Here is a 14,353-nt window from a genome sequence, read left to right on the forward strand (position 1 = left end):
GTCCCGTTTGAGACTCTAGTTCAAGGATTGTCGCCATTCCCGTGGTTTACATCTCCACTGCCCACGGCAACTGAACTGTGAACCTCCATCAAGTGCACCATCTCATGAGAGACGGATACTTCTTTTATGATCTGAGTTTCCAAACCATCATTGTGAATCTGATTCGGCTCTTTCAAGGAGCTATCAAAAGTTCATCAGGTGCGTTGTTGATATCGATGTTGTCTTTGCCCAGAAACATGGATGGGAATGTGTTGTGAAGATCGGATTTGGAAAAGCTGGGGACAATGTCAAGCTCCCTTTTGCTTGTCGCCATGCGCTTGACATTGTCAAGACTGATCACCCATGCTCAGGGTTTTCTACGACACATGCAAACTACTGCAATAACCCTGACAGTCAGCACAGCTCCTGCACGTGACTGGCTGGAGCACACAGAACAGCCCTTCTCAGCACAGGGCAAAAATGGGTGGGCTTGGCATTGAATGCGGGGCATTTTTTTTGCTTTGAGAAATTGGTGAGAGGGTCGATCAGAGGCTGCTCGAGAGTCGAGAGAGGGACAGCGAGTCGAGGCCCAGGACTGCGCAAAGAAAAAGAAGAGCGGAGCCTTCCACTAAGAAAACTTCCTTTGGGGCCCCTCCCACGTCTACAGGATATCCGTATCGTTTCCGGCCACCCCCCGAAGGTCGACCTTCCATAGCACCAGGACATACTATCAGATTGTCCCCGGCCATATTTTCCCGTCGCCGTGTCCCCGTCCACGTTCTCGACCTGACTCCGTCCCGCCGTGTGTGTCTCGCCTCAACCCGAGTCCCCCCCCTCCATACCCAGACCTCAGCCTTTAGGTCCAACTGGGAATAGTTCGATACTCAGTCAACAACCACACACCACCATCAACATGGCTACCCCCCAGTTGATCTTCGTCGACGGCACCTTCGCCGAGCTGGCGCAGGAGATGGCCGACTTCGTCCAGGTCGGCGAGGAGGTCAAGCCTCTCCTCGAGCAGGACAAGCGCGAGGATGCCCTTGACCTCATCGTCAAGGCCTCCCACTCCCTCAACGGCGCCCCCGAGAAGGACTTCACCCCCGCCTACAACCTCCTCATCCACCTCGTCCTCCAGTCCGAGGAGCCCAAGAAGTACCTGCCCACCCTCTGCGGCAACCTTCTCAAGCCCATCACCTCGTCTCCCACCCACGGCTTCACCCTCGCCTCCAATGCGCTCACCACCATCTTCAACCTTCTCGACAAGTCCAACCCCCTGCGCTTCAATGTCTTTATGCAGATCGTCCGCTTCATCAGGCAAAACAGCCAGTTCGACCTCCTCAAGCCCAGGTTAAAGAACGTCGAGGGCTGGCTCCAGGAATGGAAGTCCGACTCTGAGAGCCAGCGCAAGCTCTACGTCGAGGTTTCCGATGCCGCCAACGACGCTGGTGATCAGGAGTGAGTATTTACTTTCCGTCTGCATGCATCATGCATACCATGTGCACCTTTACGGCTTCATGCTAACTTATTCTGTGTCTTAACAGGGAGTCCTACTTCTACCTCCTCAAGGCTTTGGCCACCTTCGACCGCGACAACCAGGAAGAGGTCACCTCCGATGAGGCCCAGAAGCTCTCCCTCCGCGCCCTCCGCATGGCCATCTCGTCGCCCACCCGCTTCGACTTCAATGACCTGCGCTCGCTCCCCTCGGTCCACGCCCTGAGCGACTCGCACCCCGTCTACTCGCAGCTCCTCGACATCTTCACCGAGCAGGACCTCGAGGACTACAACGACTTCAGGGACGAGCACCAGGGATGGATCGAGAACGAGAAGCTCGACCATGAGAAGCTGCAGCGCAAGATGCGCCTGCTCACCTTCGCCTCGCTCGCCGCCAGCACCCCGAACCGCGAGATCCCCTACGCCAGCATCGCCAAGGCGCTCCAGATCCCCGACGAGGACGTCGAGATGTGGACCATTGACGTGATCCGCTCCAAGCTGGTCGAGGGCCGCCTGTCACAGAAGCAGAAGGTCTTCCTGGTTCACCGCACCACCTACCGCGTCTTCGGCGAGAAGCAGTGGCGCGAGCTCGGCACCCGTGTCGACCAGTTCAAGACCGTCGTCGATAGGCTCGTCGGCGTCGTGCGCAAGGCCCAGACCGATGTCGAGGCCCAGCGCGAGCGTGAGCAGCAGGAGCTCGAGCGCAAGATGGCCAACGCCGGTCTTGGCGAGTCGGAGCAGCGCGGCGGCAACCGGGGAGGACGTACCGGCGGTGCCAGACAGACGAGGCAACGCACTGATGATGATGACTGAAGGGTGCCAACGGATATCGCAATAATTGGTTGTTGTTAGTAGCATAGAAGTTGGGGGGGATCTTCAAAAAAAGATGCCTTCCCCCGTATCAGTGCTTTTTTCCACTCGGTCATCAGTTCAGTTCATTTGAATGGGAAAGGAATTCTACAAGTTTCATCAAAAAGGGTTGTTGTCTATTAAGGAGTTGTGAGCCCCAAAAAAACGGAACACCATTTATCAAGGTAGAGCTGCTCTTCTTTCGACTACTTTTGGCGGGTTTGCATTTTTGTTGTATCATTCCGAGGAATGGGGTTTAGATATCCAGCAATCATCAGGTTTTCTCTCTCCATTCATGTGATGATGATGTGTGAAGGGGTAGCAACTCAGGAAAAAGGGTGTCGAATACCTCTATGGGATGTGGTCCACCCTCAGGATAAGTACAAAGAAAGCGCAATAGCAATGCTTTTTTCTATGACCAGCAGTGAAACAACAAGATGAATGATCATCATGCCAGGCTTCCAAGGGTACTTACTTACTTGTAAACGCAGGGCCATCTCGATCATATCTGGAAAAGCAGCAAAATCAATTTCAAACGAGAAGAAACCATCCATCCACCGAGCGTCTCCCGACTCCATCGCTCCCTTTCTATAGTACTATAAAGTTTTATTTTATGGAACGAGCACCATCACATAAACCAAGTCTTCTTATGTCCCTCATCTCACCCATTATCTCGTCCTTCTTGTCCTTAAGAACAACAATCACCTCCTAAAACTTATCCCCAAAAACCCTCCTCAACCGTTCCCTCGTCTCCTCATAAACCTTCTCCGGCCCCGGCGTCGAATCAACCTTGACCACCTTCCCCTGCTTCTCAAAGTAATCCACAACCGGCATGCTGGTCTCCACAAACGTCCTGAACCGCTTCCGAATACTCTCCGCATTATCATCCGCCCTCCCACTCGTCTTGCCCCTCTCCAACAGCCTCTTCTCCATCTCCTGTTCAGGACAATCATAAAACAGCACCATCTTGGCCGGGCAGACGACCTCTTCGAATTTCACCGCCTGATCCATCTTGCGGGGGAATCCGTCGATTAGGAATCTACCCTTGCCATTGGTTTTGGTGGCAGAAAGGGTGTCGCGCATTGCGTTTTCAAGAAGGGCAATGGTCACTTCCATGGGCACGATGGCCCCGTTTTTGATGTAATCTTTGATCAGCTGGCCGTATTGGGAGCCAGGTCGGTCTTGTTCGGCGCGAAGCAGGTCGCCGGCTGAGAGGTGGGTGAAGCCGTAGTCGGAGACCAAGCGGGCGCATTGCGTGCCTTTGCCGGCGCCCGGGCCGCCGAGGACGAAGATTACTGTTACGTCGGTGGGGGAGAAGGCGGGGGTGGAGGAAGTGGAGGGGGCCGCGGCGGCGGCGGAGGAGGAGGAGGAGGAGGAGGAGGGGTTGGGAGGCATGTCTAGACGATGGAAGCCGGTGTTAGTCAGTTTTGTGTTGTTTCTTGTGTACAGGTAGAAGTAGGCTGGTTTGATAAGGGTGTGTGTGGTTGTAGGTTGTAGCGAGGCAGAGGTGGTAGGGTAGGTAAGCTTGTGGGAGCTGGTGGACTGCCCGAGAGAGGTGGTTTGCGCCGGACGTCATCAACTTGTCTGACAGCCAGGCGCAACCAAGCACAGCAAGGTAAGGTAAGAAAGAAAAGCTCCCGTCTCTCGCGTCGGGAAGCTAGCTCCCTTCCTTTTCTTTCTTTCTTCCTTTCTCTCTCCTTCCTACCGTGACGTGACCCCTCTCTCGCCCAGCCCAGCCCACAACCAGTCCACCCCCTCCCTTCCCTCCTTCACCTCCCAAGTCAGCGGACAGAAGCCAGAAAAGACTCACCCTTTCTCCGATTAACCAACAACATATACGCTCCCGATGTCAACGCAATCACAGCCACAAAAGGCCAGAAGTTGATCTTATTTGTTTCCCTAGGGGGAGGAGAACCGCCAGGTGGGAGGTTGCTGTAGGATCTCTTTCCAGAACCGTTCTTAGGGAAAGTCCACTGAGTGCTGCGACGAGCGGTAGTGTTCTGGAGAGTAGAGGCGCAACGACGAGAGGTCGCGGAGGCGGCGCGGAGGGCGGCGGTGGTGGAAGAGGTAGAAGAAGAAGAAGCCAGGCGGAAGGCTTGGCGGGGGAGGGAGGATGCCATTGGGTCGGTCGGTTTGGTGGTACAGACGAGGGGGGGTTGTGGTTGCGACTTGCGGTCGGTCGGGTTGGGAAGAGAGACGAGGATGGGAAGCTTGGTTTGGGTGATGGGTGGCCTGCACGATGACGCCCGTTCGTTAGTTATCTCTGGGACTGGACTGGGTAGGTCAGGTCAGGTCGCGACTTGGGAATTGGAGAGATGTCTGGTCTGGCCTCGTCGTCCCCTTTTTCTTTTTGGAGAATGGGTGATGACGATCCCGGCGGCCGGGAGCGATAGCGTTGGTGTGTGTAAGTTGCGATTACGCTAATATCACGACTTCATAAGGTAGAACGTACCTTTACTAGACTGGTTTACTTCACTATCACCTCCAACTCTACTGTTTACTACGAAAGGAAGAGAAGGAAAAGGAGACGAACGGCAAAGGCGTGGCCTGATTCAAGAACTACGAACTTGACCCCGATCCGAAACGCGAATTACATGTGGCATCCCCGAATGGGTCCAGCCAATTCCCGTCCAAAAGGGTCCCGGTCCCGCGCGGCGTCGTCTGGTCTCCAGCTCCCAGCAAATTAATTGTTAGTGCAGGTCCCGCTCCAGCGTCATTGCATTTGCTGAGGATCCGATGCCGACGGTAACTGCCCACTGCACGTCTGGCACCCGCTGGCAGAAGTGGGTCATCCCGTCTGTTCTTCATATTTTGGGGTGCAGGTTGCCAGCTGGCGCCCCTGAAAGAAGTGGAGCTTGGGATTTTAATCTCGTCCTCAATTCCCCTGGGCCTGAATATCAAAAGCTTATCAACACCGAAATCTGCGAGGGGATGGCTGGGAGAGCTGTTATGGTGTTACGATGCTGGGATTCACCTCGGTGAGCAACAACATCTCTCAAGATACTCATGAATCACGGTGACGGCTTCACCAAGTGATTGGGGAGGTTGGCAACCAAGCAAGTTCGTTCGTGAGTATCACGGGCTCGAGACACGGGAGTACTTTTTTCGAATGTCAACAAAACAAACACCGACCACTTCACAATATCACAGTGTCACGATCGATGTTCAAGGGAAACCCATAGAAGTCAGACACTTTGTTCAATTCACACAACAGAGAATTCTATTCTCTTGTCTGTCTGTCGGTGACTGTTGTGATTGTCTGATTCGTCATCCAACCACATCTCCCCGTCGTTCGAGTTCCCGCTCTCTCATCCGACACATTGAGCCCGTCAACATATTATACACAACCACCACTGCAGTCAATTTTCGTCATTCCATCCATCCTAGCTAGCTCCCATCGCTATCGCTATCCAAAAAACAAGTTGTGATCCCGCCAACGCCTTTGGTATATCCAATTTGAAACAAACAAAGTAAAAAGTGTAAACAAAGGAAAAAGATTGGTTATAGAAGAGAAAGAGGGCTAAGGTTATAGCTATATATACTTTCATCGCTTATTGACATCCACTGAACACTGTCGCCCAACCGGTGACCGTCTAAGCATACCTATGCGTCGCCTGACCGGAATAAGCACCCGGGATCGGCACCGCCTCATACTGCTGCTCGCCATCGACCATCGGGGCATGCGTAATCTGCACCGTCGGCGGGGGAGGCTGGGGCAGGTTGATTTGGGGCATGGGATCCACGGGCGAGACCGCGTTGGAAGATGAGGGCGTCATGAACCCGCCCTTGGGTGTGACGGGGGTGGCGGGGTTAGCCTTTGAGGGAGGAGCCTGCAGCTTGAAGCCGGTGTCGACCTTGGGCGAGCTGAAGGAGGACTGGGGGATGATGAGGCGCTGGCCGCCGGGGGTGAAGGGCTGCTGTTGCTGCTGGGCAGGACCGGCACCGTGGCCCTTCTCGACGTCGTCGAAGGATTGGTACTGCGAGGGCGGGAAGCGGGGAGAGAGGGCGTATTGTGAGAAGGCGGGCGACTTGGGACCGAAGCCGGGGGTGTTGGGGGCGGATTGGACGCGCAGCTGGGCGAGGTAGAGGTCGGAGCGGGCCTTGTCGCGCATGTTCATGGACTTGTGCAGCTTGCGCTTGGACCAGTAGCGGTAGAAGACGATGCTGTAAAGCGTGATGCTGATGATCTCGACGACGACTTCGATGATGATGCAGATGAGACTCCAGTTCTGTTCAACCAAAAGTTTGTTGTCAGTAAGACATTCCGGGTGTTGCGGTGATACGAAGTGAGGGGAGGGAGCTTACCTGAAGACGGCACACCAGCAAGTAGTCGACCTTGTCCTTGAAGAGCTCCGCGCGGTGGTTCGTTACGCAGGCCCAACCCCACATGTCTTGGTTCTTGCTGTTGTTCTTGCTGAATTGGAAGATACCGGCAGCCGCCGCCCACATGATCATGCTGAAGATGAACCAGCCCACAGCGAAAAGCGTGTAGTACACGCCAACCTTCTCCGCCCTCTGATGACCACCACGGCAGTAACCAATGAAGACACCAATGCAGATGAGGAGCGAGACGCAGGAGCAGGCGAGAACGACGTATTGAGGCCAAGGGTTGGTGTTATTGGCCCAGGCGGGAAGGCCGTTCATAGCCGGAAGATGGCGAGTGGCGTTAAAGATGGAAAACGAGGACGAAAGCATGGCGAGAACGATGAGACTGCAGCTAAAGTTGACACCGCGGAGAGCGAACTTGGCCATGCGTACACGGGTTTTGACTTTCTGTGATGTTGTTAGTTATCATAACCTTGATCCGAATCGAGAAGTGTAACCTACCAAATCCCTAGCCTGCTCCTTCTCCGTCAACTTTTCCCTTTGCTCCAGCTGCCCCTCTTCCCTAAATGTTGGGCTAAGAGGATTGGCGAGACCCCGACCCGGTGTTCCTGGAACCTTCAACGCACTCTTGAGGGGCGACCTTGGTGTCATCGGCATGGCGACTGATTCCCTGTTTCCTCCATTCCCGATATAACCAAAGCCAACATCTCCAGGCTGAGCATGAGCAACCGCGTAATTCTCAGAGAAGGGTAGTGTTCGTCCATCGACAGGCGAGTGTACCGAGGTGGCTTCGGCGAATCGTGGTGTCCTTGGAGGCTTGGCCAGTGATGAAGCTGTGGATGATGAATCGTTGGAAGAGACTGAGCCGGCCGACATTGTTCGTTGCGGTGTCAGGTTGAGAGCGGCTGGCCGCTTCTTCTCGTCGTTGAAAGCCATGTCGACGATGTGGATGTGTATATGTTTTGGTTGGCTGTACTGTGACTAGGAAAAAATCGAAGAAGCCAGTCTTCGATGTCGATATCAAACTAGCAAAGGGTACACAGCCTTAAACTGTGAGATGATGACGGCACACTTTGCAGGATTGAAGCAAAAGGAAATAGAGTAAAATGGAAAGAAGACACAGATATGAGAGAGCCCAGCTACTGAAGTAGAGGAGAGGATGGAAAGCGAGGCGCCGTTGGGGTGAAGGTGGTTTTGAATAGCCGCTGCCACTACCTCGTACACCTTGATTTGGTATTTTGGTGGTGGATGAGTATGGGTCTCTCTGCATGGGACGATCAGCAACTGGTTCCTCGGAGGGAAGCAATGGGGAAGCATACTTTGCACAGGGGTGGTGTAGTCGGCCCCGAGACACGGAAGCTGATAGGACGACAGGCTAGTGTCGCCAATAAGGTCGGGCGACTGATGTCGAAAATAGACGCCCAGTAGGAGTCAGGAGTGGGCACCAGACTGGCTTCGTGCTGCTGCTGGTTACCTCTAGCTGCTTTTCGCTCGTGGCCCAAGAGGGAGGCCGCAGATGTACGTCGGCAAGCGAGGAACTGTGATCGGACAGTGGCAGGTTGGTCTTCTTGTTCCTGCGTCTCCTGGATGTTGGAGATGCTGCAGACTTTTGCGGTGTTGCTGTGATAGAGAACAACAGAGTGAGGGAAACGGGAGAAGAAGAGAAAGTCAAGTCCTAGGAGGGCCTAGCAGCAGAAAATGGTCTAGATAAGACTCGAACGCAATAAGGAAAGGTGTAAGACGGAAGAGGGGTTGCAACCTTTCTTCTCGATATAGCAACGGACCAGGGGAATAACAACAGCCTGTCGACGGCATGGACGATCCCGCGGCGTCAACACCAACATGTAGATGACCCTGCGTGTGCACACATGGCCAAGAAGACCGAGATGTGCTCAAATCACTCAAATAGCAACCGAGTACTATATGAGTGTGGGTAGGGGACCATCACAGGCACTGCCCATGATGAGTCCTCTTTCTCTCTTCATCTCTTCTCGCCCCAACACCAGAGCCCTCGGTCTCTCCCGACTTCATCCTCTCTGTGTATTTTGCCTTCCTCATAACAGAACAACAAGCCCAGAGAGAGCGGATGGGCAAGGTTGGGTAACATCGATCCATTGGCTGGGGGCGGCTGGCGGATGGGAGCACTTTTACCGGACTCGACCAAGAGGCTGGCCAACGACATCGTCCAGATGCACCGCCAAGAAAGCTCAGAGCAACACCAGGAGACGGCGGCCCGTGGTTGGGCGGCAAGCGGTCGTCGTCGTTGCTGAGGAAGTCTTGGAGGGCGGGGCTTTTCGGTTGGGGGAAAGACAAGAACCACCAGAACCCCTGCCGTGCATCTCACTCGTCCGCTGGTCCCCTGCCGTCCAACTGCCTACCCTGGAGTGTTCCGAGCCCTCTAATTGGCTGTTTGTTTGGGAGCTTCACATGTGCAGCCAATCAGATGGCATAACCCCGTGATAGAGCTGCCAGCCATGCATTGGTGGGCGGCAAGCGGTACCACACAAAGCTCGTCTACCTTCTCCGCGACTAGCGACGGTCTCTCTCTTCACGCCGTTCACACTCCATTTTCGCAAATCTTGGTCAATCTAATATCGGGCGCTGACCCAGAAACGGCAAAATTCAAGATTCGAGTGTGATGTTTGCTCGGTTCAACTCTGACCATGACCTCGCGGGAACGCGCGGGAATCACGCGCCGGGGACACAGTAGCTTTTTATACTTCCTGGCCAAAATCGTCAGTTGACCATGTTCACAAATGTGAAGGCCAAGGCTGGTGAAGGCGGGGGCCTCAATAATTCGGCGGCTTCCTCAGACTTCTCAATGTTGCACCATCACACGTGTGGTCTCTGCTTCCCGACCTTCCAGATATTCTGTGTTCTTCACTTTCTCTATCCGGGAGCGGGGTTCTCTGGAACAGCAGCGAACAACGACGTCGGTGTTCCGTAGCACAGCGGACAACATGGCATGGTACCAAGACATGTACACCGCTAGGACGGATGCAGTGTTGCTGGTGTCGTGTAAGACGAATTCTGCGAAGAGCTTGATCCCAGGCATGACGATACAAGGCTGGTGTTTTGGGTGTATGTTCTGGACTCGCAAGGATCAACACCTTGAATACCAGGTCGGTAGTCAACCCTCGTAGATCACCAACTGCAACAATGACCTTGTTCTGGAATTCCGGTTGAAGGCGAAGATATTCTCCAACTCGGACAAACACGGGCAACTCTGCTTACGAGTTCCCGCCCATAGCTTGGCAACTATATGCCGTCTTCAACTCTCACGAGAAACTGTCCATACACCTGGAAGCGAGGTTACCTTGTGCTGCACTTGTCAGCACACAGATATTGCCCACCCTCCATCGGGTGTGCGTAAGCACGGAGTATCATGAAAGTGCCAGTATTTAGCCCATCAACTTGTAGGTGTTGCCACCGCTTCAGTATTTTTAGCCCTCCGAGCCGGACGTGCTGGAAAAGCTTCGGTATCACCATCTTGATATAGCCATCAAAGCAATAATGGGCAGCCATTTCTGCGTTAGATCCCACCCGTTCTTTGGGCCATCTCGGTGGCTCAGTGGAAGAACCCAGTTCGGCTGCTGCAAGTCATCGCCCATTCCACCATTGATGCGGTACTTGAATACTGCTCGATGACTTGACAAGAAAGGTCCGAGCTTGGCACGAGTTCCCAACTTGGTGAGCAGCGCCGTAGGAAGTGCTGCCTACATCATGTCGTGAAACGATCATGACCAAGCTCATTGCAGAAGACAAAACTCAGCAATGCGACCCTCGAAAAGAACCGATAAGGTATTTATAGGAGTAGACTCGGCCATGCCAATTGCGAATCCGTCTTCTGGTCCCTTTGCCCAGTCCAGCCTGAGTGATCTTGGATAGACACTCCCACGCTGCTTCTCTCGGCCCCAACCCAGCGATAGTCAAGCTCCAAACATGGCTGTGGCCGTGACTGACGGCCATTCAGCGGTCAAGCGGATATGTCTCGTGTAACCGATTGAGTCTTCTCCCCGCTCCAATGATAATCACTGGAAGTCGGCTGTGGCTTGAATCCTACGAGACTGCTTCTCGAAACATCAGGACGGTTGTACGCGCTGTTGAACAGGTCTTGGTCCCGGAATGTTCCCGATCCCGATCCAACAAGCATCAAGGCTGAACGTGAAACAAGGCCTTGGGGGTGCTTTGAGGCAAGGCTATGAAGAAGCTTGTTCGTTGCCGATGTAGCTTTAATGTATATAAAACATCTTCCCAACAAAGTCTGTCAGTGTTGTCGTGAACACTCAAAAAAAAAACATGACCTGAAATGCTTGCGAAGGCACAGTCACTGTGGTTACTTCTACCTCAGTGAAAAATCAGAGGACTTGGGACAACATCTGGGCCGCTTGGCTGAGCTTGTCGAACCCATATTATCCGAGTCTCAACCCAGGTTGAACGCTCATGCTCCTCCGAGCTGATGAACCCAATCGAAAGCCGAGAGTGCTAGTTATGAAGTGACACGGTCGCCTTGGAGGTGGTAGAAGATCAAAGTGAATATGTGAAAGGTGCCGAAGAACGTGATGAGAAGGGTCCTGACCCGTGAGAAGACACCTTGTGCCCTAACATTCGACTCCATGGTCAGGTATTGGCAACAGATACAGCTTTGATGACATCTCTAACAAAGCTTCATAGAGTTGAGGCTATGGCTACGACAAGCATCATAGGTGCTCCTCAAAGTTGACGACGACAGTTAGGCTCGGCGTTGTTGGGTGGTTGATTAGAGACGGCAAGGGTGTAGCTAATCGACCCGAAAACGTTCGTATGTACGTTGGAGGATGTCGTTCTCAATGGGAGAGACCGCTGCAGAATAACGATTGTTCTCGAGGGCTCAAAGAAATAAACGAATTCAACTCGCCGATCGATACAGCATATCCGTTCTCGACGTTCAAGTGATATAATTCCGAGCATTACTTCGCCGTGTAAGCTATGAGTGAGTTTTGTGCCGAAACAGAAAGATGGTTGGATGAAAGTGTAGGATAGCAAACTCTTGATAGGATAGAAGTTCCCAAAGTCAACATGTGGATGTCGAACCGATGACCGAGCTCTGGACTTCAGCACTGACAGCAACAAGAGGGAAATCCTTATCGCATTCTTATCGGTCATTGTGGGGCAAACTACGCTAAACCGAAAACCGTGCTTAGTGGGGCAGCGGCAAGCAAAGGGTTGGGCGCACGCAGTTCACAGAGTGGGAAGGAGGCTCGCCTCGTTGGCTGGGCTGGAGATCGGTCGCAGCTGGCAGCGGCAGGCCTATGATTGCACAAGAAAAATATACCACAGGTCCACGAGCACAAGCCAAAGTCAAATATCGTCAGAGTCATTCTCGAATTCTTGTCAGCCTTCCTTCAACCTTCGCTGCAACCCCACTATTTTTGTCAGGTCCTACCAACAACGCCCGCTATCAAATATCGCGAGTCCCGTTGCGGAGACATTAGGACACATACCCACACCAAGGAGCAGGGTCTGGACATACACTGCACAGTACGCAGCAAGAGGGGTTCACCGAAAGCGAAAAAATTACTGCCCCGCGACATCGACTTGACTTTAGACTACACCTCACATCCACATCCACAATCATGGCTACCAACGGCGACAAGTTCGGCAACGATATCGTCGAGTCCGACTCGGGCTCCGACAACGAGTCTCACGTCGACCAGCACGAGTCCGACAACGAGGTCGAGGCCAAGCCGCGCAAGTCGGCCCTCAAGAAGGCCCCCGCCCCCGTCGTCCAGAGACCTCCTCTGCCTCCCCAGACCGACCCCAAGGACCTCGACGTCAAGACCCTCAGCCCCCTCACCCCCGAGATCATCGCGCGACAGGCCACCATCAACATCGGCACCATCGGCCACGTCGCTCACGGCAAGTCGACAGTAGTAAAAGCCATCTCGGGCGTCCAGACCGTCCGTTTCAAGAACGAGCTTATCCGCAACATCACAATCAAGCTTGGTTACGCCAACGCCAAGATCTACAAGTGCGACAGCCCAGCATGCCCTCGCCCGACATGCTACAGGAGTTACAAGTCCGAGAAGGAGGTTGATCCCCCTTGCGAGCGCGAGGGCTGCGAGGGAACCTACCGTCTGTTGCGCCATGTCTCGTAAGTGATGATAGTGACACTTTGCGCCAACGAGCACATCTGGCTAACCATGTATCTATCGCCAGCTTCGTCGACTGCCCCGGTCACGATATTCTCATGAGCACTATGCTTTCAGGTGCCGCCGTCATGGACGCCGCTCTCCTCCTGATTGCCGGAAACGAATCCTGCCCCCAGCCCCAGACCTCCGAACATTTGGCTGCCATCGAGATTATGAAGCTCGACAAGATCATCATCCTCCAGAACAAGGTCGATCTTATGCGCGAGGAGGCCGCCAAGCAGCACTACGAGTCTATCCTCAAGTTCATCCGTGGTACCGTTGCTGGAAAGTCGCCCATTATCCCCATCTCCGCCCAGCTCAAGTTCAACATCGACGCCATCAACGATGCCATCGTCAACACCATCCCCATTCCTCCTAGGGACTTCTCCATGGACCCCCAGATGATCGTCATTCGTTCCTTCGATGTCAACAAGCCCGGTGCCGAGATCGACGAGCTCAAGGGTGGTGTTGCCGGTGGTTCCATCCTCCACGGTGTCCTCAAGCTCGGCGACGAGATCGAGATCCGTCCTGGTATCGTCACCCGTGACGACAAGGGCGACCTCAAGTGCACTCCCATCTTCAGCAGAATCGTTTCCCTCAACTCCGAGGCCAACGACCTCAAGTACGCCGTGCCCGGTGGTCTCATCGGTGTCGGTACCCGCATCGACCCTACCCTCTGCCGTGCCGATCGTCTCGTCGGTTTCGTCCTCGGTAAAAAGGGCCGCCTCCCCGAGATCTACTCCGAGATCGAGGTCAACTTCTACCTCCTCCGCCGCCTTCTCGGTGTCCGCACCGCCGACGGCAAGCAGGCCAAGGTCGACAAGCTCGCCAAGAACGAAGTCATCATGGTCAACATTGGTTCCACCTCCACCGGTGCCAAGGTGTCCGCCATCAAGAAGGATGCCGCTAAGCTTATCCTCACCTCCCCCGCCTGCACGAGCATCGGCGAGAAGGTTGCCCTTTCCAGACGTATCGAGAAGCACTGGCGTCTTATCGGTTGGGCCACCATTGCTGCGTAAGTTTCTGATGACCCTCTTTATACCCACTAAACATATGCTAACCATAATTGTAGCGGTGTTACCCTCGAGCCTTCCACCTCTTAAGCGACCAATGTTCGAAAGTTTATATCGCTGGATTAAGAAGGAAATGGGAGAAACAAAGGTGTTAATTTTTGGTTGCTCTGATGATGAATACAAAAGTCGTTGGGATGATCAAAGAATGGAACTGGGCGGACACGGACGGCGTAGCGTGGGAACCGGGACCTGTGTTTCTAAAACTAGCCTTGAGATTTGTACATGGTCTTATTTTTATCCAACATGGGGGCCGGAGAGCAACGACGAAAAGGAGTAGAGAAAGACTGGTCATACGTGAAGTATACGAGGAATTTGTGAAGAGAGAAAGAACATTTGAACCGCATTATCAACCGTGGTGTTTTGGGTTTTTGTAACAAAAAGTCATGTTTGGTACTTTGTGTTAACTAGTTGAGAGATATGAAAGTAGACATGATAGTATAATGCGTTTTATTTCGTCAAATAACA

At 53.5% G+C, this 14,353-nt stretch overlaps 5 protein-coding genes across 5 annotated transcripts; 2 read left to right on the forward strand and 3 right to left on the reverse strand.

Annotated features, from left to right (window-relative positions):
* The first annotated feature begins 799 nt into the window (after positions 1-799).
* On the forward strand, positions 800-2,426 carry B0H65DRAFT_68295 (uncharacterized protein). Its single transcript, XM_062831271.1, has 2 exons — positions 800-1,434; positions 1,521-2,426. Exons 1-2 carry the CDS (start codon positions 893-895, stop codon positions 2,281-2,283), a joined length of 1,305 nt encoding a protein of 434 aa, XP_062687501.1. The 5' UTR covers positions 800-892; the 3' UTR covers positions 2,284-2,426.
* A 467-nt stretch (positions 2,427-2,893) lies between these two features.
* Positions 2,894-4,519, reverse strand: B0H65DRAFT_68359 (UMP-CMP kinase). Its single transcript, XM_062831272.1, has 2 exons — positions 4,130-4,519; positions 2,894-3,716 (listed from the first exon to the last, which is right to left on the reverse strand). The coding sequence occupies exons 1-2, from the start codon at positions 4,437-4,439 to the stop codon at positions 3,028-3,030; spliced, it is 999 nt and encodes a 332-aa protein (XP_062687502.1). The 5' UTR covers positions 4,440-4,519; the 3' UTR covers positions 2,894-3,027.
* A 985-nt stretch (positions 4,520-5,504) lies between these two features.
* Positions 5,505-7,987, reverse strand: B0H65DRAFT_454076 (uncharacterized protein). The gene is made up of 3 exons (XM_062826180.1): positions 7,147-7,987; positions 6,625-7,092; positions 5,505-6,548 (listed from the first exon to the last, which is right to left on the reverse strand). The coding sequence occupies exons 1-3, from the start codon at positions 7,579-7,581 to the stop codon at positions 5,913-5,915; spliced, it is 1,539 nt and encodes a 512-aa protein (XP_062687503.1). The 5' UTR covers positions 7,582-7,987; the 3' UTR covers positions 5,505-5,912.
* On the reverse strand, positions 7,738-10,170 carry B0H65DRAFT_565352 (uncharacterized protein; the record flags this gene model as incomplete). Its single annotated transcript, XM_062830284.1, has 3 exons — positions 7,738-8,330; positions 9,618-9,815; positions 10,132-10,170. 3 exons carry the CDS (start codon positions 10,168-10,170, stop codon positions 7,923-7,925), a joined length of 645 nt encoding a protein of 214 aa, XP_062687504.1. The 3' UTR covers positions 7,738-7,922.
* A 2,090-nt stretch (positions 10,171-12,260) lies between these two features.
* B0H65DRAFT_545342 (eukaryotic translation initiation factor 2 gamma subunit) lies at positions 12,261-13,918 on the forward strand (the record flags this gene model as incomplete). The annotated part of the gene is made up of 3 exons (XM_062829366.1): positions 12,261-12,778; positions 12,844-13,830; positions 13,888-13,918. 3 exons carry the CDS (start codon positions 12,261-12,263, stop codon positions 13,916-13,918), a joined length of 1,536 nt encoding a protein of 511 aa, XP_062687505.1.
* Between the last annotated feature and the right edge of the window lie 435 nt (positions 13,919-14,353).

This window comes from Neurospora tetraspora (assembly GCF_033439725.1).
Source record: "Neurospora tetraspora strain CBS 560.94 chromosome Unknown B0H65scaffold_1, whole genome shotgun sequence".
In the NCBI taxonomy this organism is placed as follows: domain Eukaryota; kingdom Fungi; phylum Ascomycota; class Sordariomycetes; order Sordariales; family Sordariaceae; genus Neurospora; species Neurospora tetraspora.